At 37.5% G+C, this 23,420-nt stretch overlaps 1 protein-coding gene across 1 annotated transcript in view; it reads right to left on the bottom strand.

The window, feature by feature from the left end:
* SLCO4C1 (solute carrier organic anion transporter family member 4C1) overlaps positions 1-23,420 on the bottom strand; it is a 55,415-nt gene that overhangs the window by 19,340 nt on the left and 12,655 nt on the right. Inside the window, exons 3-5 of the mRNA XM_037529401.2 lie at positions 7,374-7,553; positions 1,536-1,632; positions 24-145 (exon numbers count right to left, since the gene is read on the bottom strand). Of these exons, the coding sequence (XP_037385298.1) occupies positions 24-145; positions 1,536-1,632; positions 7,374-7,553 (399 nt within the window). The remainder of the gene's footprint in view (positions 1-23; positions 146-1,535; positions 1,633-7,373; positions 7,554-23,420) is intronic.

Here is a 23,420-nt window from a genome sequence, read left to right as displayed (position 1 = left end):
GGTTTTAAAGAAAACATGTTTACCTGGTAAATGTTTTGGAAAGCAAGAAAATGGCAGTATCAAAGACCAAGCAAAGAACCAAACCAATAGAAATCCAATCCACCATGCCCCCAGCCATCGAGGGTCACCTTCAGTGATATCAACACTATGTAATAGAAAAATAAGAGGTAAAAGTCAACTTTATCTTATTAATTAAAACTCTATTGTGATAATTATACACTTTATAATTCAAGTGATTACATAGAGGGATACTGCTATAATATCCACAATTTTAAATGAGTCATTGTGATGAGAGCAGGCACAAGTGAGAGCTTTAAGAATTATGGTTTACAAAATACTTCAGTAAGGCAAGTATGACATAAACATTTGAAATATTTAACAGTAAGTATTTTAGTATTTAAAAGCACATAGGATTTCTGAACATTCTTTAACTTCAACTAAGTCTTTTCTACTATATTGAATTCATCCTAGAGCAAACCACAAATAGAACCTTCATTTAAATATAAAATTCTTCTTAATTTATTTATTAGCAGTGTTTTATAATGGTTCTCATATGTTTATAATAGGATTCTTCCCAAAACACAACACTCATGTTCCCAAAACATTTACCAAGTAAATTCTCTCCTGAAATTAAAACAAATGTCATTTCTTCAAAACCCAGCTCTCTCCTTCATGAATTTCCTCTGCACACCTTCCTATAAGATTAACCTTGGACTAACAACTCAAAGAAAAAAAATCACATACTCATTACCATGGTTTTCTATTCATTGCTCACGGTCATGCAAAGAATTGTACAGTTAGGATTCTCAGAGGCCAAATATGGCCTCACCAAGTCATTAACTTTCTTTGCTCAGGAGATGAAGCCCAGTGGTTAACAGGGAAATTTTGGAGTAAAAAAAGATCTGCTTTAATTCATGCAATGGCCACTAAATAAGCTGCAACTACCTTTTAAGATTAGTAAAAGGTTTAAATAAAATGGCATGCAAAGCAAGGCAACACACAAAATATACCTTGTACAGAACACAGTGTGAGTTAAACATTATCTATTTATTTTCCTCAACTGCCACAGTTTTTAAAAAAATAAAACAACACTGTGATCTCTGCAACATTATCAGAGCTACTACCTAATTTAGTTGAGAACACAGGCTCTTAAAACTTTTCGGGTAATCTACCTTCAACTAAATCTACTGACAATATAAACAAGTTCATGAAATTCTTCTGTTTGAAGAATGCACAAATTCTAGATGTGTATTTTTAAAAATTTTACCAGGTGACAAATATCCATATTTATGAAAGCGTGCATTATAATGCATTATACTAAGAAATGGTAAGGCATTCATTTATGAAGCAATGCAGCCAAAATACATAAAAATTGTGCCTGTCCCATTTTGTTTCTGAAAAACTCATCATACTATATTGAAGAAATAATGGGCTGGGGGGCAAATAAAAAAAGAAAGAGGAAAGTGTCCTGTTTATGTCCTAAACAACATTAAAATAAACTAATTTAAGTAAAAGAATAATAGGTATCTCCTTGCCTTTGTCCAAAACCAACATCGATGTACATGGTTAGCAGCTGTCCTCCCAAAACATAGCCAATAGCAGGGCCTAATATTGACATAGCATAGCCAATTCCTAAAAAAGAACAAAAATATTGAAAATGGTCTTTTGTACAACTTTCCTTTGAAGATCTAGTAGTAAATAAGACAAATATTTGACTGTAGAAAAATCAAAATAAGAATTACATTAAATTTAAACATATTTTGACCACAAAATATCATTTGGCATCACTTGCAAAGTGAAGCTTAAAATACATATTCAGGGCCTCCCCGGTGGCGCAGCGGTTGAGCACTGGGTTGCGAAGCTGCCTGCGGCCTCTGCGGCTCTGGTTCGATCCCCGGCTGCTCCCCTGCCACCGGAGGAGGGTCCCACCTCTCCTGTTGCCTGCTGCTCCCCTCAGCAGTGTACTTCGGTCCTTCTGCCTGCTCTGCTCCCTGCTCTGGCTCTGGTGAATTCTCTCACCCTCCTGCGCTTCTGACTGTACCCAGTGCATGTATAAACAAAAAACAAAACAAACAAATAAATAAATAAATAAAACATGCCTCTAAAAAATAAAAATAAATAAATAAATAAATAAAATACATATTCATTATAAAAATTCTTAGTCAATATTGATAACTGCAATAAACAGAATTATTATAAATCCATGAAGTAATATTACCAGATAGTACATCCACCATTGTTTTTTATGTAAGGCAGTAATTATTGATTACAAGTCTTATGGGAGAAAAAAATGTTAAGGAAAAATTTTTTCCTGCTTTGTACATTCTCCAAAAACATTCTTTTTTTTTTTTTTTTTTTTTTGTGGGACCCTCACCAGCGGCGGGGGAATGAACTGGTGCTGCAGAGGCTGCAGGCAGCCTCGCAGTCCAGCGCTCAACTGCTGCACCAACATGGGAGGCCCCTCCAAAAACATTTTTTATATTACATTACAGCAGCTGATTTTAGAACCTGGATCTTGTCATTGTCCTGTTTTTTAAAAGTAAGTCATTAATTTAAACCACCATTCTTAGTGAATTTCTCATTTGCAGCAAAATTAACCTGACTCAGTTCTCTCAGATTTTAAAAATTTTGCTGTATTCTATTTTTGTAAAAGAAAAATTGCATACATCTATATACTAGTATATTGCCACATTTGGGTTTTTTTTTAAATTAATTGCTGAGATTCTCACGCTATACCAAGGTACAATATACCACAGTCAAAGTTAAACATATATCTCTAGCAAAAATAACTTCAGTACTAAACCAAATCGCCAAAGTAAAGGTCATCCAAGATGATCTGTAAGCATTAAGAATTTTTACTGATCTGTCACCTTCCTTAATTTATACTATAAAGGTATTTTAAAACATAAAAAATATATTAGTAAAAAAGTTTAAGTACAAAATATATAAATAATTAAGTGAATATATGTAAAGGATTCATGCTCAAAAAGTGTTATAAATAAAAGTATATGATTAATCATACAAAAATATTGAAAAATGTTACCTCAATATAAAAAAATAAAAGTACAGTTAACACAGCTTAGAAAAAAATACAAGATTAATAATGCTAGAAATGGGTGGTTCTCAAATTATTTTTGGTGACAGGCTTTTTCTTTTTTTATTATTTAAATAATTTCAAATTGGGTTTAGACTGATGTTTGTAAAAATACCTTCAAGTTTTGTATAATTATACAACTTATCTTCATATGGGGACATACACTGAGTAGCACTGTTTAAATCAACAGCTTTTTCTTGCATTCAGCAATTATTCCATACTTAGCTATAAAGACTGCTTTGTTTATATTCATAAATATATTTAGAAAAGAAATATACCAGGAAAGCAAAAACAATAAATTTCATATGACACCAAGATTACAAATTCTGGCCATGGTGGACTAGTGTATCCTACCAAATTTCCTAGTAAGAATTTTTTTAAACAGTAAGATTAATTTTTTTTAAATCTGTTTAAAGTAAAAAAAAAAAAAAAAGAAAAAAAAAGAAATTAGGGGAGGATCATTAAGTTAAGATTCTGGGAACGAGAGAATAAATTGGGATTGATCTTTTTCATTAAGAATATTTATTGAATATACAAGAGGCATCAAGAGAGTTAGCAGTACTTGGCTAATCTCTAAGAAGTAGGAAAATAAAAATTCCAGTCAGGACCCTAATGTGGGAGCACATCTTTCCAGGCCCTACCTCTTAATTTGGCATCTGGGAGGATGATTTAGAAATAAACTTGCACGCAGAGTTAAGAACAGCCTTGTTCCAAATAAATTCAACCCTTGAAATTAGATAAAAATCATCTCAGAATGCAGTGTTGCCAAGTATGCTAGAGATTGGGAAATTATTAAAAGACACATAGATAGGGTTTGGGTGGAAAATTTCAAAACTATAAAATATACATGTAAATATTTATATGAAGGGGAATCACATTACTCAGATGAGCATGAGTATTATTAACCTGGAAAATACATCATTAAATCAGTAAACATTTGTAAAGAAGCACAGAAAGAAAATATAGAAGAATAAGAAACAAAGACTATTTTTAAAAAAGATCTAGTTTTGTATATGTAATTGGAGAGGAAGTGGGTCAGAAGTTTTATTTCAATAACAAAATATCACAAAACCAAAAAAAAAACCCATTAAGCAATATATTCATTAAGTCATATAAATCCAAAATAGGCTTAATAAAAGCATTTTGTACCTAGACATACATCATAGTAAAGGAAACTGATAAAGATAAAATACAAAGTGAAAAAAATGTAATTTGGGGGGAGTGGAAAAGACTTCTTAACAGAAAGAAAATTAAAACTCGAGTCATCTATTTCAGCAGAAATATTCAACAGTAAAAAATTCATTTTTAGATTAAATAAAAAAAAATTTTAGAAAAGAGAAAAGAATTCATCACAAGTTAAATGATCCCAGACTGAAGTTCTTTGGTGCAGAGTGAAAAAGTACAATAAAAAAGGTAAACACATTGGTAAATGTGGATGAGTATTTTTAAGTAAGACAATAATTTAAAGAATGCAAACGTGTAAGAAATTAAAGTACATAGAAATAATTGAATGCTGAGGGAAGAATAAGTGAAGTCAAGTGTTCTAAAACCTCTAATAACCAGTAATACAGTAAAAGTATCAATATTAGAATTTCGTAATATCAATTGTGTACCTATTATAAAATTAGGAAGTTATTAGAGGAAATATAAAAAGGGAAGAAAAAAAGAGCAACAAATAATAGTAGAGAATAATTAGAAAGCACATACTAAAAGAATAAAACAAACATTAAATGAACTTAAAAGACAAGGATTATCAACACAATGAAAATATCAAAATAAATGTAAACAAGGTGAATGGCATAGAAAAGGCTGAGGATAGAGCTATTGTAGTAACCACTTTTTTCCTTCATTCTCACAGGTAGAATTTTTTTTTTTTAATATTTATTTATTTATGCATATAAGAGCTGGGGGACAGGCCAGAGGTGTGTGTGTGGGGGGGAGGATTCAGCAGAGACAGAGTGGGGAACAGAACAGGCAGATTGACTGAGGTACACTGCTGAGGGGAGCAGCAGGTGAGTCAGGAGAGGTCTTCAGCGCCATGTGGGTTGCTCCCTGGCCGGCCAGGTATTGAACTAGTGTTGCAGAGGCTGCGAACAGCTTCAAAGATTGTGTCTTAACCCCTTGTGCCAGCCACCAGGGAGGCCCCCACAGGTAGAATATTTTGACTGCTTTCATTTTGCCCATTTTTGCCTTGCTAAACATAGACTGTGTTTCACATAATGTTTGCTACCAGTAATAAAATACTATTTTAAAAGAATGGAAGATCTCGAAAATGGGGCAAGTTTCAAATATGAAAAGCATATGTATAGAAGAATTTCTTTCAACAAAACCTAATTATGCAATGAAAAATAGTGAGTATCAGAAATGGGAAAAAATTTTTAAGATGGTATAATTAAGAAAAGAGTACATACTTTCCTTAATAGAAAAATTAAAGAGATCAAAGTAAATAAGTTTCCACTTTTGTTCTTTTTCCATACTTTCAAAAATTATCATTCATTCCAACAGCATAGAGAAGTGTTAACATTGCAGGCCTGGTGCCTGATCTCTAAAAAGTCTTGCTTTAAGGCTGGCTCTTAGTTGGCATCTGCGGTCTTAACTGTATGGAGGGATGCCACCTCCCTAACTAATAAGGGTGGTTCATTGTGCCTAAAATGTTTGTACAAATGGTATGGTACTATTGAAGACCTATATTCCTTCTAGATGCCTGCAACTTTGGTACATGTAAGGCAGAGATTTCCTATATGTTCAATCCCCAATAAATCCTTTGGCAATGAATCACTAATGAAATTAGAAGGTAGAAAACACTTCACACATTCTGTCACAACTCACTATTGGAGACATTAATTGTGATCGCCACAGCTTCACCAGGAGGGATAGGACTCCTGGAAGTATGTACTTGGTTTTGTCTGTACCTTTTCCCTTTGCTGATTTTGCTTTACCCTTAAGCTATAATAAATCAATTGTGCACATGATTACATGCTGAGTCCAATGATCCTAGAAAATTAAGTCTGGGATGGTCTTGTGGGCCTTCACCCGCAATTATGCATGTTACTAAAACATAAAGATTAAAACTGTATTATGACTATTGATCAGAGAGGACCAGGAAGGAAGTCTGTAGACTAGAAGAGTGAAAAGAAGTTATTTAGCTGAGCAAAATAAAAACATTGTTTAATTAGACATTGTAAATGTAGAAGTTGTACAGATCAGCCTGAACTTGTAGAAAGAGTGTCAGAAACAGAGAAAATACGGAGATTCCAGTGCAAAACAGTAGAGAAAACAGGTAAAAACGTAGTGGTTTCCATATTTAGGGTGAGCCTCTGTAGAACACACTTGACTTATACTATGACAACAGGTTCTTGGTACAGACTGAATGTTTTTGTCCCAAATTCATATATTGAAATCTAATGGCAATGTGATGGCATTTGGAGGACCTCAGCAACATTATTAGGTTGTGAGGGTAGAGTTCTAATAAATAAGATTAATTTCCTTAGAAGAAGAAGCCTCAAAGAGCTCCCTCATTTTTTCTGCCAACTGAGGTCACAGCAAAAAAATGTCTATGAATGAGAATGAGCCCTCACCACACAATAAATCTCTGTGCACCCTGATGTTGGAAGTCTCCAAGATGTGAGCAGTATATTTCTATTGTTTACAGATTAACCTGTCTATAATATCCTGCTATTGTAATTCAAATGAACCAAGCAATCCCTTACATTAGAATAATAGACTAAGAAAATGAAAACTCATATGCAAATAAATTCAAATTAATAGTCTAGTCAGTTTTACCTTACAGGAACATCAGAGAAGGAATTTAAGGACAAATTATACTACACCAAGAACTAGATGACAAAGGAAAAAAATCAAAACAAAGGGGTGAGTTTGAAATGGAGAATGACAGTTTCTAGATAATAGATATTGTGGTTTCTTTTGTTGACTCTAGTCACATCCACGAATGATATAGTAAATCACAGAATGGCAGAACTTGAGCTCCACACCCTGTGCAAATTAGCCTAGAAGTCAAGCATTCCCCACAGCATACTGCTTCAATAATTCTTCTGGGAAGGCTGGCATGCCCAGAACAGGAAATAAAGCAGGTTGTCAACAAAACTCATAACCACATTCACCTGACAGTCATAATGTCAGCAAATAATAAAAAACAATATTGCATTTATCTAAAGAAATCATTAACATTTTAATAAATGTATGTTATTCTTTACTTAGAGATTAAATAAGCAGTAAGAAGAAATAATAATGAGATACTTATATAATAGAACAAACTTACCTATATAAAGAGAAGATTTGTGTGTAGGTACAGAATCATCAAGAAAGGCTGTTCCCAGGGTATAGAGAGGAGTTCCTCCTGTTCCCAGCAACAACTGTCCCAAGATGAAGACATACAAGTAGCTAGAAAGTGAAGAACTTGAAGAAGCACAACTGGTACTATTCCTTGTTAAGCAAGTGTCTTTAGGAGAAAAAAATAAAATTGTGAATTTACAGAAATTTAGTTAATAATTTAAATATCTAACAAATTATACTTGTCTGGCATAACCTTTATTATTTCCCAACCACTTTACTTTGATATTTAAACTAATAATGAGATATTGTCAGGGGGAAAAGGATGTCCTAAAACAATATTACCGATATTACTGTCAAAATTCTAAAATAAAGAACAAAACTAAGAATCATTTTAAGAATCGAAATAAATTTCCAAGTAAATTAACGTAAACAAAATTAAACAACGTGGTGCCAGGGAGGATCGTTTTAAGATTTCAGAGCCCCTCCTCAGATTTGACTGTTCAGGCAGAGTGACTCACATAACTTAAGAAACCTGTTTTACTCATTATAGCACCAATTTACTTGAAAGGATACAATTCAGAAATAACCAGAAGGAAGACATGCTTAGGGTAAGATATGGGGGATGACTATAGAGCTTCAGAAGCAGGAAGTTGCTGAGTCTGCTGCTTGCATTCTGTTGATTGCTGGAGCGGAACGTTCCTGTGGTGTGCTGCTTGCCCATGGTAGTAGCTATGGCTATCTTGACCCACTTCCCAAACAATAAAGTCTCTGATGGATGGGGTAACAAGCTCCCACATACAAAATGTTTAAAACCTTACCATCGCTGCTATTCGGGGCTCCGACTTTTGGCAGCTATCCCACTGGGCCCACCAGTGTGACAATTAAATCTCTGTCCCTCCACCTCTGCGTGCTGTGCTGCCTGATTTCTCTGGGAAATTGCCCTAACACTTCCACGCTCTCCTAGGCTCACTAGTCTCCCCAAATCCACATGTGTTCAGCAAACTGGAGGCTCTCTGAACCTGTTCCTTTTTGGTTTTTAATGGAGACCTGTAGTGCCGGGATGGGCACAGAGCAGGTTTTCTATGACCTGAGCAGATGGGTTAAAGGAGGAGTCCTGGAGCCCTCAGTAGCTTTTCAGGCTTTTATTAGGATTTACCAGGTATACGGCAGGCAGGGGTGCTGGGGTGCCACGAGGCTGGCAGGCCTCCTGGGCCCTGTGAGCCCTCACTTTCTGGGTTCTCCGGGGTTCTCTTGGGGCCTCTGCTTCCTCCTTCTAGTCTCTTTCGCTAGGCTAGGGTCCCTGTGACGCTGCTCTTATAATCCCAATCACAGCCCAGGTATACCCACCTACATAGGCCCACACCCTACTCCAGGTGCTCACCATCAGCAATTCAAGCATTCATGAATTGCTTCAGGCATGCATTCAGGACCACAGGGATCCATCATCAATCCTAATGGTGGGAGGCACAAAAGCCTGACAGTTCTTTTACCCTACAAGACCTTATTACATAGGTGTTAAAAAAAAAGAGGGAGGGGAATAGGCCCAAATGGCATCTGCTAAGTCTATCAAAACTTAACTTCTAACCTAAGTGCAGTTATACCCTCCGCTAGCAATGCAGCCTTAAAGGACCAGTCTAGAATGTTTTGGTGAACTGGTAAAAAGTGAAATTTCTGTGTTTGGAAATTGGCCAAAATAAAGAATAGGTCCCAAATGGAATCTTTTATGCCAAATCCTACCAAAACTAACTGCATTTTCAGCCTCTCCTCAAAAAGGAATTTTTAACAAAAGGATCTAAAGTTTCCTTTAACAAAAGGATCTTATGTAAATTATTAAAGCAATAATTTACATAAGATTCCCTGGCATTCCCCTAAGAGAAGATGACTTTGAAATAGTCTTTCTTTCTTGTCTCACCCTCTTTCTGACCTTGAAAAACTTGCTTTTTATTGGCCTTTTCTTCTTACTAGATGGGATACTGCCCACATTCATGAATTGCTTCAGGCAAGGTTACCCTTCTTTAGGGGAATGCAAGGGTGAGGCATTTTTATTATGCAGATCACTTGCCCTTTGATAGGAACTGGCTAGGATTACAATTCTGGGAGGAGTGGAAACTGGAGACTTGAAGGTGGTAAGGGTGACTCCATTTTAGGTCTACTATTTCTTCTTTAATAACACCCATGAGGTAAATCCTTCCATCCCCCAAAGACCAGTTAATCTGCCATACTGACCCCTATTATAACCCATAGGTAAGTTACCTAAGCCTAAAGTATTCTTTGTTTGACTTCCTTGTCTTGCCTATAAAAATCTTTTTCATTTTGGAGCCCTTAGGAGCCCTTTCTATTTACTGGAAAGGTGCTGTCTGATTTACAAATTGCTCAACAAAGTTAATTAAATCTTTAATTTATTAAAGTAAATTTCTGTTGTTTAACACAGGCACCGTTGATGAGATCATTGCTACCAGTACTAGCTCCATTTCCAGCCACTTGAATCTCCTAAGAGGTTGGAGGTGTGGGGTGAGATCTAGAAAGTTCAACCCTCTGAATACAGGTTAGCCCCAGGGTTTATTGATGGCCAGTCCTCACCCTCAGGCAATCACTCAGAGTGATCAGGGGATCACCTTGATCACTCTCTACACTTGAGGAAATGTCAAGGTTTGGGGGCTTGTGTGTGAGGAACCTTGGAATATAGACCAAGGATGAAATCTACTGCTTATAAATCACAAATTCCTTAAGTCTGGGAACATGACAGTAACACACCTTTGATTATGTTATATTTGCAAAAGGAATTCTGCAGAGTAACTGAAGGTTCTTAACCAGTTGAGTTTGAATTAGTCAGAAAGATTATTTGGTTGTTGACTCTAAATGTTAGGGGGAAAGGATGTTCTGAGCTAATCCCATACAGGCTTTGTGGACTCCACTCCCACTCCAGACTAAAGCCATCAGGACATTGGGAAAGACAAATCCTGTCACCACCAAAGGGAAGGTGGCAGGGACCTGAGGGTGGAGTTAAGCAGACATGTTGGGTATAAAAACCAAACACGTGGGCCTTGGGGTCTCTCGCTCTGTCACTCTCCTGGCTCACGGCCAGCTCTCAGAGCGCCATTTGGGATTCCTGATCGGTGGATCGGGTAGGACGCATTTAAAACTTTGTCTCCCACTCTCCCTGAGCTGTACATTTCCTCATTTCCCCCTCCCTCGTAAATAAACCTTTTACTAACCTTTCGCGTGTGCCTGCAGTAGAGTATTGGTAAGTCCCTTTAAGTGTGCGGGTGAGGACCCACAGTCAGGCACCCTGTTTTGTATCGGGGCTGCCCTATAACATAAACACATGACCCCCTTGCAAGCATAGGTTTTTTTCTGGCTAGCAGCATAAGTCAAAGAAATATCTGGGCCTCCCTGGTGGTGCAAGGGGTTAAGCACTGCACTATAAAGCAACCCACCGCCTCTGCAGCACAAGTTCAATTCCCGACCTGCCCGGGAGAAACCCACATGGCCCAGGAGACCTCTCCTGACTAGCCCTCTGCCCCCTCAGCAGTGTACTTCTGTCAATCTGCCTGTTTTGTTCCCCACTGTCTCTGGTGAATCCTCTCAACCCTGGCATCTCTGGCCTATACCCCAGTTCTTGTATGCATAAATAAATAAATCTTAAAAAAAAAAGAAAGAAAAATATCTAAAATAAAGAAGGATTCTATGAGCCATTGCTGCTTTTGGAGGACTGGACCTCCCTGGTGGCGCAGGCAGTTGAGCGCAGCACTGTGAAGCTGTTCACAGCCTCTGCACCACGGGTTTGATCCTGGCCAGCCGGTGAGAATCCCACATGATGTGGCAGACCTCTCCAGTCTCGCCGCAGCTCTCCTCAGCAGTGTGTTTCATCAGTTTGCCTGTTCTGTTCCCCTCTCTGTCTCTGGTGAATCCTCTCACCCTTCTGCACATCTGGCTTGTACCCCAGCACTTGTATAAATAATATAAATCTTTAAAAAAAAAAAAGAAAATGGAGGACTGTATGTCAAAGAATATGGAATTTTCTAAAGCTTCCAGCAGCCTCCGTTGGCAATCATCTGTGAAAGGTGGATCACAGTTCTACCCAAGAAACAGCTATTTCCAACAGTTTAATTATCTTGGGAAAGGATTCTTCTCTAGAATCTCAAATAAGAATGCAACCAGCTAACACCCTGAGTTTGAGATTCTGTGCAGATGATCCAGCTGTGTTGTCTCTAACTCTGGACTCTGTCTGGCTAATACCTCTTGTGGTATTTCAAGTCATTAAGCTGCTAATATTATGTAGAAGCAAAAATGAATAAAAACATATTACAAAAAGCTGCTCAAGTAATAATTTGCTCATTCAGAAGTGAATAACCAAAGAAGAAAAGCAAATGACATGGCAGAACAGTCTCAAGAAAAATGTTGCTATGCTAGAAACTTAAAAATTACTATACTACTATACTTTGAAAAAGGTGATGAAAACAACTGCCTCTTAAATTCAAAAGCTGGAAACTGGGATTCTAAGAGCTCATAAATATGGTAAAGGAAGGAAAGGGAAAAAAAAAAAAACCAAACCCAAAACCAGACTGAAAGAACTCAGGAGAGAAATGAAATAATAATAATAATAATAATAATAATAATAATAATAAAAGACCATGGAGTAAGTCACATCATAATGGGAAAAGAGTCTGATACTAAACGAAATTAAATGAACAAAAAAGACTTAAATGATTAGTGAGAATATTATGAGATTCAAAGGAAATCAATCATATAAATAATCAACCAAGACAGAAAAAAAAACATATTCAAAAGTAAAATTTAGAGGAAACTATCCTGAAATAAATGAACACTGATCTATAATTTAAAAGGGCAAAGCGCATCACAGGAAAATTTGATGCTGAAGTTTCAGAGATACTCCTTTGTAAAGTCAGTGGATTTTAAAATGAAGTAAGATTTCTTTGGACAGTTGTGGGGGCAGGGAGATAGTCATTTAAGCCGAGAGAAATCAACACTAATCTGGCATTAGACTTCTCTAAAGCAACATTAATCCCATAGAGATGCCTCAAGGATCTTGAGAGTTCAATGTAACAAATGATTAAATTGCATCTACTGTAAGACAGCTTTTAAAAATACAGATGTATCTATTCTGAGTTTTATGGTAATGTTAGTTGAGGAAACTATTTGAACCTGGAACTTTAACTTCTAATGGGAAATCAAAAACTGACAAAATGCAAATGCTTTCAATTTATTTAAAAGCATGTGATTTGACAATACACCACAAGAGGGAGTGCCTAAACTGTTTATGAACAAGGAGAGTTGCCAATACAATTAAGTAAGTCTTAGAAATTTGTTTTATGAACAAATCAGAGGCCAGTCCTGCCCACTAACATTTGCAGGCCCTAAAGCAAAACCGCAAAATAGCAAAAAACAACAAACAAACAAACAAAAAAACCCAAAACAACAACAACAAAAAAAACGCATGCCAGAGTATTTAGAAGTTAAATATCAAGCTTAGGCCAATGTAGGCCAAGCCCCACACAGGTCCACAGTCTGATCTGTCCCAGGCTAAAAAAGGCCATGTTGTCCTCTGGGCCCATCCTGTAGCCAGAGGTTGGACAGGAATACTGTCATCTGAGATGGGATTAAACTCCCCCAGCCATGCCTTCTTGATGGTATTTCCAGGACATGCCCAAGTCTCTGAAGCACCATAGTCTTCAGAGGAATATAACCCTCCTAATTTCTCACATCAGGTCCTTTGAGGTAGTTAACACCAAACAAAGGCAACCTTATTTCTCCCTCTCCAGGGAGTGACTACAATTTTCTGCCTCTACCCCCATTTCTATCTCCTAGCCAGTTCAGAAAAAGCATTGCTACTTTTGTTTAACCTTGACAATTCCCAAACCTAAACAGCACCTTCTGTCCTGAAGAGTGGAACTCACTCTACATCCCTTTTCTCTAAATGTCTGTTCACTTATCCTGTTACAATCTTTCAAAAACTTTTCTTAGAAAACTTTAAAGAGAAAAACTAAGTTTGGGTTTCAGTGTCTGTGATGTGGCTTCCTCTAGGCACAGGGCTCAAGGCAGGACACTTTTTGCCATACCTAATGGCAGCTGTTGGCAGAGGAACTGAGTGAACAGCAAGAACGGTTCTTCCTGAAGCAAGGGGTGGCACTCTAAAGCCCTGCTTTCCCTTGCCTGCAACAACTGAGGCAGGATAAGTCAGGTGGCAAGAGGGCCTTCTTGGGTTGCTTCATAAAAATAGAGAGGGTGGGATGGGAAGAAAAAGCACAAGGGATTTCAAAGACAACTCTATCTTTGCAGTAGCCAAGAAGGTAAGAGGGCCTTTTTCCCACACAACCAACCTGGCTGACTTGCTCTCAGATGGAACCTCACTGAGTCAATAGAAGAATCAGTTATTTACATAATTTGGGATGTGTAGTCAAAATATCTGTAAGAATTTCGGACTATCGTAAGAACATATAAAAGGACAAAAAAACCTTAAAAATTAAGTCAATATCTTTATCTTTTCTTAAATACAAATCCCTTACCTAACTAGTTATAAAAGTCATTGTAAGAAAAACAGAATCGAATACCATGAATAGAACCAATTCCATGAATAAGAATGACCACAAATGTATAAAGGATTCTTAAAACATGAGAAAATTCTATGTACAATTTTATACCAAGAGATTTGAAAATATTTTAAAATAAAAATATTGGCTATAAATTACATAAAATTTAAATGAAACTGTTATTTCAGAGTAAACTGAAATGTGAATCAAAAATCTGTCTTCTGAAATTAATTTATCTAAAGTGGCTTTTGTGAAGAGTTTATATTGAAGAGCAAACAATGAATCCTTGTGCATTATTTTAAATTATCCAGTTAAAAAAGTGTATCAGCAGGATACAGAAAAAAGGGATAAATAAGTCAAATTTAATACTTTTTATGGAAACCCTGCAAGAACTGTAGTTATGTGGAAATCCTCTAAGAGTGTGGCCATAGGCAGAGGGGCACAGCAAATTTCACATCAGTCTGGTGAGGCGCACATGAAAGGGAGGCAAACATTACACCCTCTTTCTTCTCAACAAGACAACACTCATTGGGTGATCTTCAACTAGAAGCCAGGGGACAAAAGTGCCAGGTGGATAGAGTTAATCGGGCCTAATCTGTTGTGGTACACAATTTGGAGTTTGTTAACCATACTTCTTTTGCTGCAAATGTATTTTTTGGTCAGAGTGATGTTATATAAAATCTGATAACAAATAAGGCACTTTGTAAATCAAGTAAGGTTGGGTATTGGTAGAAGCACTGCAGATAATGAAAACAAATCCATATGTAGTATAGCTATCTCAGGAGAGAACATTTGAGTTGCCTTGGGGGATAATGGTTGCCCTGAGGAATATTATGGCCTGTAAGATTTCAGGGACAGAGTTGGTAAATCAGGCATTTCTCTACATGGGATGATTCCACAAGCCTGTCATGGCTAGGGGAAAAACACAGGTTGACAATCATTGAACCGACTCTCTTCTTGATTTGTGTCCTTCCACAAAGGACGCCCTTAAATGAACATTAATGAATGACAAAAACATCCTTAAAATCTGGGTCCATGCCAACAGGCATGCTGCACATCTCTCAGCTGGAACTCCATGTACCTTATAAACAACATTTGTGTTTGTTTTTTCCAAGCTTCTGTCAGCTTATTATTGTCAACAAATGAATATATAGACCTGTGTACCACCTACCTCTCTCCTTCTATCAAAAGTGAAATTTCTACTTATCATTGCCTTTTAGGGACATGCCTGACTAGGGCTATTATTCGAAAGCCATCTACTTTCAGTGAGGCCTGCTCACCTTGCAAAAACATCGGTAAGCCAGTCTATGCTTTTTTCTCTTCTATTATCCAGTTACAGAGAACTCTCTGTGAAGTCCTTATAAGGTCCCCAGTTTTTTACACTGAGGCCATGTTAATGTCTGCCAATAATGATAACCCTTCTCCATCTGAAAAGAGAAAGGGCAAGGGAGTAAAAACCAGGAGCATAGTTAAGAGATGCTTGCCCAAACCTATTCTTATCTACCACTTCATTTAACAATGAATGCTACTTCACATGACTAATTACAATTTGTTACAGTTACAAAGCACAATTCATGATATGAACTATGATAGTTCAGGTTACAAGGTGTCATAATCATTTCTTGTGTAACATACCAGTTTCTAAGAGCAGCCCAAATTGCTTTTAAAACAGACAACAGTGTCAGCAGATGAAAGCATGTTCTAATTATAAAAATATAGGGAACTTCCCTGTGATTTCCCCAAAGAGACTTGTCAGAAGCTTCCTACACATGTCATAAACACTGTCTGCACTCACTTCAGAATTTCGTCATGTTCCAGTTCCAGCTCAAATGGGAAAGCCATATGCACTACCAAGTAAATGGGTTGGAGTAATGTACACAAGTGAGGTAGATGATATCTCCACAATTCCAAAAGGTACACCAAGAGCTGTGCAAATGCAGTGTGCAAGGTACACAGTGGATATTGCACCACGGCCCAAGCCACAGGGTCTCTAGAAACTGTTAGAGTAGCCCCTTAACATTTTGGGGCTTTTATCTTCAGGGATGCATATGCCTTACTGAGGCATTAAAATACCTCAAGTCACCAAGTTCAATTAGCATAAACCTGCTACCATGAAGCTCAGCATGATAAATCTGTGAGTAGCAAAATGTTCATGCTACCCCCATGTAGACCACAATTTCACAAGCTTGCCTCTATTAACATTTGGGGCCAGATACTTCTTTGTTTTAGGGGCCTTTCCTGTGTACTGTAAGTTATTGACCAGTGTCCCTAGCCTATACACACTTGATGACAGTGGAAGCCCTAACTCCAGAATAATAAACAAAATGTCTCCAGAAATGGAAAACTGGTCTCAGTTGAAAAATCACTGCTCTAGAACATATTATGACAAAGAGCAAGAGGATGTATGTAGTACTGAGATAATAATAGTGTACCCTTGTACCACCATAGAAAAGTAAACCATGCTGATTATCTTTGCAACTGAGAAGTGAAAGAAACATCTGCTAGATATGGCTACATATAAGATGTTGTGGGCTATGCTGATTTACTACCAAAAAGGTATCAAATCCAGGATCCTGGCTGTAATTTTTTTTTTAAAGATTTATTTTTTATTTATACAATAGCTGGCATAGGAGGGTGAGAGGATTCACCAAGACAGAGTGGGGAGCAGAACAGGCACACAGACTGAAAGCACTGCTGAGGGGAGCAGTGGGCAAGACAAGAGAGGTCTGCTGCGCCATGTGGGAATCTCTGTGGCTGGCTGGGAATCGAACCCATGCTGCAAGGCTGCAGACAGCTTCTCAGTGCTGCACTCAACCTGCTGTGCCACTGGGGAGGCCCGCTGTCTGTAATTTTTATCACCATCTGATTATATTATGATCGTTCTCATTTTCTATGACTTTGTTGTGCATTTATAGCAAATACGTGAAAACAAGTCAGGATATAGAGTAGAATCACCATCACCCATAGATCTTTCAAGTCTTTAGCAGTGTCATTAAATTCCATACTTCCCTTAAGGATACTGTGTTACTTCTGGTTTACTGTATTATTCAGGGTCTTCTACTTAGTTGTTCCTCTATCACCTGTCAATCTGCAGGTCAAGCAGTTAATATTGGGATTCTGCTGGCTCACCTATATCAAGATCCTAATGTTACGGATACATCTCCATGAAAGGGGGGGAGGAGCAGCGAAAGGCTACCATTTCCCCCACCCTCAATTACATGCATCAGCCTTGCACTACAACTCCCAGCAAGCCACAGACCAGACTTTTTGAGTAAGAGTACAAAGAGTGACTTGGAGAAGACACATGAAGTAAGGATCATAGAGACAATTAGAAAAGATACATGGCTGAGAAATATGTAAAGAGTCTGTTCCTGGTCCTTGGCAGAGACAATGGCAGCCATTATCTGGACTTCATGTTGGATTATGTGGTATATTTTGAATTCGAGTCTCTCCTGTTCTAGCTCTCTGTGAGTTGCCTAACCTTTACCTTGTGGTTCCTTCCAGAAGGTGTCTTAGACTTGTGGCAAGCTTTCTAGCCTCAGAAGCACTGCTTTGGGTCAAGGTTGTTTGGCTGGGCATTTACCCATGAGAGTATGGGTAATTTTTGGAGTTTTAATGAGAAACTATTCCTTGAAATCCTTTCTTCTCTCTTCTTATGCATACAACCCTATTAAAAATCTTTCACACTAAGAATATGCCTCCTTTGCTTTTTTTGCATGAGGATGGTAGGACCTCTTTTAGATCACATACTCTTTGTATTTTGGTATTTTGCTCCCTAGGTACCCCTTGGTAGATACTAACATTTTAAGACTGGTAAATAACTACAGCATGGGAATCTGCAATTACTGTGCAACAGAGCAGCTTTGGGTTAACTCTTACCATTGGACCTCCTAAGTCCTCTTTTACCAATGGACCATAGCAATATTCAAGAACTCCAGAGATCATTTCATATTCATTAAAACTAAAAGGTTTCAGGGTGGGTTTAGGGGAAGAAAAACATAGCCCTGGCCATATTGTAAAGCGTATCAGAGATCCATCCAGTTTCCCTATCAATAATGAGCTTAGAATCTATGAACTCCCTTAGGTCTGGGAACTGGCGAGGATTTGGGAAACCCTATTATTTGATTAAGATTGGTTTTCACCCAAGAAATACTGAATTTCTTAACATAAGTGTCACATCAGTCTCAGAAATTGTTTCAGTAATTGCATCAACACTCTTTGAAGGTTACCACAGTCATTTGGTTTCTATCTCCCAGGATTTAGATGGCAAATGAATATGTGTATTCATACACAAAATATGTATCATACAGGTCTTTTTGAATATATGTAAAATTAAGGGTTACTATAAAAAGATAAGATTAAATTAGATTTCACAGCAAAAAAGCCCTGGATGTTAATTCAATTTATTAAGCATTTACTGAGTAGTTAACATAAACCAAGCATATTTTAGCTACTAAAAGATGAACTGTTATGACCCCTATATGCCACAAAAAAATTAGGATATAGTAACAAAGGTAATTGATATTATAAAATTTAACACCTCATAAATACCAATTAATATGTTCTAAATATTATTATAGTAATGAAAATGAAATTAGGAAGAAATGCTGAAAAAATTGAAATCATGAGGATATTAACAGATTAATATGGAAAAAAAGATAGCTAAATAGATTAAACAATGTAGTAAGTGAAATTTAAAAACCACATTAGGTCTTGGGAATCAGTTTGATGTAATCAAAATTCTATCACCAAAAAATGTATCCTAGAAAATAACATCTTTAACAAGAACAAAAGTAGCACTATTCTATTCTATTAGGTATCACCCACACTTTTTATTACCCTGAGTCCATAGGAAAAAAGTCCAGATAAAAGGTAATATAGGGCCTCCCTTTATTATAGGGCCTTTATATAGGGCCTCCCTGGTGGCACAAGGGATTAAGACGCAACCTATGAGGCTATCTGCAGTCACTGCAGCCTGAGTTCGATCCCCGGCCAGGGTGCTTCCCACATGGTGCAGCAGACCTCTCCTGACTCGCCCGCTGCTCTCCTCAGCAGTGTATTTCAGTCAATTTGCCTGTTCTGTTCCCCTCTCTGTCTCTGGTGAATCCTCTCACCTCCTCCCCACCCCACACACATACACACCTCTGGCCTGTACCCCAGTTCTCGTATGCAAAATAAATAAACCTTTAAAAAAAAAAAGAAACATCCCATATAACTTTGTAGGACACTGCCTTTCTGATCTCTTCCAATAAGCCATTATTAGTGACAATAGTAACATTTTTTGTGACCAGTGGATCTTTTCTGAATATTCTAAGTGGGATGAAAGGTAATAGAAAGCATAGAATTTTATAACTGGAAGAAGCAAGAGTTCTGCATTCAGATCAGGTAAACAACAGAATTTAGTAGGTCTTTGAGTAGTAAAGATCAATAAAACAGACTTGGCAAGGAACAAATCAAGGTGATGGCACCCCCATTCATGATACCACAGAAAGAATTATAGTCATACCACCCAAATACTTTAATTGGAAAATGTAGCTCTGAGAAAAGTACCAAAAGCCATGATTCTTCCATTAGTCTGATTGATTTAATTTGACTTAAGTCCAGAGAGAAGAAAGGAGTAAAGAAAGTACCAAATTATTTCACTCATATGTAGAATATAAAGAACTACACAAAAACACAAAATGAAACCAAAACAAATCTTTGAAATTTGGCTGTAAAACTGAGTTTGGGGGTGCGGGGATCAATGGACTGTGGTGGGGTTACTGGTGGAGGTTATTTTGATGGTGGATGAGGTGTGGAAATATTCATTAAAGACATGTGAATCTATACCCCTAAAAAAAAAAAAAACAGATACAGTATTATAAGTCAACATAGCTGTGGGTCTGCTAATCCTAAGCAGCCTGTTTGGCACCGTTTTTGTTACCTACAGTTCTACATTCCCTTACAAGGTCAAAACTGCCCGGGAAATCAGTTATAGGAACCCAACCCTACAAGGTATCTTTCAAATCAATCAAGAGCAGAAAGCTTGATCACCCTGGGAAGGCTATGCATCAAGAGGTATGACCTGGAACACCACTGACTGATGTACTTATGACAAGGGACAGCAGGAGCTGATCAGTGGAACACCTTGTTGATAAGACTGAAACCATGGCTGGGGATCTAGGGTTTGACCTCAATTACAATACCAAGTTATCAATCAGGTGAGAAGTGCCTGGAGGGCAGACTCACAACCCCAGATACTACAGATGACAGAGCACATTTTCTAGTTTAACTCCTCCTTTGATTTTTGTTCTCCTTCCCCACACAACTGATGCTGTATAATTATTCTATCAACAAAAAGGACAGGATCTTGCTCTTTGGGCAGATCCTGCATCTTACATCTTGCTCCAGAACTCCCGTTTGTCACTGCAGTGTTGTCAATGCAACACATAGCCTCAAAATTTTTTTAAAAATTTTTGAAATAGCTGTACAACCAGCAAGTAAACCACCAGCCTCTTCTAAGAGTGATTATGACTGAATGAATATTAAAATAGGAGCCTCCCTTGTGGTACTGTTAGGGGGAAATGATGCTCTACAACAGTACAACAGGTTAAGATGAAGTACTATGAAACTATCCACAGCCACCACAGCACGAGTTCAATCCTGGACCAGGGAGGTGACCCACATTGTGCAGCAGACTCTCCTGTCTCACCTGCTGCTCCCCTCAGCAGTGTATTTTCAGTAGTTCTGCCTGTTCTGTTCCCCACTCTGTCTCTGGTGAATCCTCTCATCCCCCACATCTCTGGCCTGCACCCCAGCTCTTGTATGCATAAATAAATCTTACAATATAGATACTAAAATAACCCTTAGTTTGCAAATTTCTATTAGGAAACTCTAGAATAACAATTTCCAAGCATCCAGGGAATATATTCTCCATTTGCATTCTTCAAATGTAGCCAAAGATAACAAAAAAGAATACATAAAGAATAAAGAATTATGAAGCCCCTCCCAAGAAGAGGTAGGATTTATTCAAGGGAAAAGACTAACATCTTCTCTAGTACAATTTCAGTATTTCTCTGAACAAGTGTTACCTATTTTAATTTCATTGTAGCCAGAAAACCTAATCTCTATGCCTTTAATTCTTTTAAATCTTATCTGAATTTGCTTTATGGCCCAGTCTACCTCGATATATGTTGTGTGGGCACTTGAAAAGAAAGCGCATGAATGAAAAATATGTCTGCTGCCTTAAACCAAGATGTCTGATATCTTGGGGTTATTTGTTACTAAAGTGAAATCAAATCTATCCAAATGGAAGGTTAAATGCCCCTTATTCAGTTACAGACAATTTCTTTATCAGATGTTATATTTCCCCAAGCATTTTGCAAATGCTGGGGACACAACGATTACTGAAACACAGAGGACTCCCTTTCCCCATTTCTCCTCTGAATACAATTAAAACCCTGTACATAATACATATAAAAAAATAAGACATATCTGAATTGAATAGAAGAAAAAAGGTTGGCTATTGATACAGAAACCAAGGGAGAGCAATATGGTAAGTGCCCTGGGTACATTTTTGTTCTCATATATCCCATATTTAGAGCCAAATGAACCAGCAACCCAGATATGCCAAAGGGCACAGACTATTGAAAAAAAAAAACAAAACAAAACAAAAAACCCTGATGTTTCTAACCACAAAACCAAGAAAAGAGTCATAAGTCAAGGTAGAAAAATATAAGCAAAAATGACTTTACTTAAACACCATAAAGAAAACTGGGGATCCCAACCACAATTACACCCACATCCACCCTATGTACAGGCTATACCAAGGTGCCCCAATTACGTATACAAGGGTGTCAGAGAAGGTTGGAAGGGATCTAGGGTTTTCATCTCCACCAAGAGGTAACAACTCTACTCCTGGTGCCAGTGGAGACCTTACTATCTCCACAGCACCTACTCCTCTTTCTGCTAGTGAGTTGGAATAAGAGGAACATAATGAAGGGTCAGGACATTCACCACTGTCCAGGGGTAACAAGGTCATACCGCTCAAGGTGTTGTCAGTGGCAGCCACAAGGGGAATAGTCTCAAGTCACTTCTACTTCTCCCAGATAAGGTGATATTATTGGAGTTCTAGTGGGGATTCTTACCTGTCACAACAACAAACAGTAACAAGGAGGCTGTCTCCTTCTTAGGTGTTGTCTAGGATAAGAAGGAAATTGGACTTTTCTCCCAACTGTCAAAAGCCATGGCAGCACCCACCCCATCTCAAACCATTCATAGCAGTGGGGGGCAAAGCAGCTAAACACATTTCAAAAAATCCAGAGTCTAACAATATAATACCAAGACTGATTGTAGTGCCCAAAACAAACACTCAACAGTTCTCCAAAGAAACATTTTCAAAACACTATAGAAAAATCAAAATGGGGCCTCCCTGGTGGCACAAGGGGTTAGGCATAGCACTGTGAAGCTATCCTCAGCCTCTGTAGCATAAGTTTGATTCCAGGCCAGCCAGGGAGCTACCTGCATGGAGCAACAGACCTCTCTTGACTCACCTGCTAATCCCCTCAGCAGTGTATTTCAGTAGATCCACTTGTTCTGTTCCCCACTTTCTCTCTCTGGTGAATCCTCCCACCCCCCCTTTCTCTGGCCTGCACCCCAGTGTTTGTATGCATAAATAAATAAAAATAAATCTTAAAAAAAGCACTACAAATTAGATAATATTTGTAAACCACTGATCTGACAAAGAGCTGTACTCAGAATACATAAACCACTCTCAAAACCCAACTAAACAATAAACAATCCATTAGAAAATGGATAAAAGACACAGGCAGACATTATGCCAAGGAGGATAAACACATGGTAAATGAGGAAAAGCGAAGATGATCAACATCTTTAGCCATTACAGAAATGCAAATTAAAACACCAGTAAGATTTCATTGTAACCTGTGAGACTGGCTGAAATAAAAACAATGGTTACAAATGCTGACCAGGATGGAAAAAAACCTGAATCACTGAAACACTGCTGATGGGAATACAAAATCGTACTTTAGAAAACAGTTTTACAGTTTCTTAAAAATCTAAACATAGGGCTATCATATGACCCAGTAGTTTTACTCCTAGGAATCTACCCCAAAGAAATGAAAACTATGTTGACACAAAAATCTATGCAGAAATGTCCATAACTTATTTGGACTAGACAGTAAACTGAGTCAAACCACATTTCCTTTAGTACGAATGATTAAATAAGCCATGGCACACAAATACCATGAAATGCTTACTAATTAGCAATAAAAAAGAATGAACAATTACTAAATAAAACCCTAATGAGTCTTTAGAAAATTAATCTGAGTAGAAAAAATCAATTACAAAATGTAAAATACTATATAATTACCAAAATAGAGCAAAATCTTTAAACACAAAATATTTACATTGAGGTAATATACAATACAAAACTTTTAAAATATAAATATCCAACTCTATGAAAAAGTTTAAAATAGTAATTG

The sequence above is a fragment of the Talpa occidentalis genome, unplaced genomic scaffold, assembly GCF_014898055.3.
Source record: "Talpa occidentalis isolate TD23 unplaced genomic scaffold, MPIMG_talOcc4v2.1 talOcc4.6, whole genome shotgun sequence".
In the NCBI taxonomy this organism is placed as follows: Eukaryota; Metazoa; Chordata; class Mammalia; order Eulipotyphla; family Talpidae; genus Talpa; species Talpa occidentalis.
This window is presented reverse-complemented; position numbering and strand designations above follow the sequence as displayed.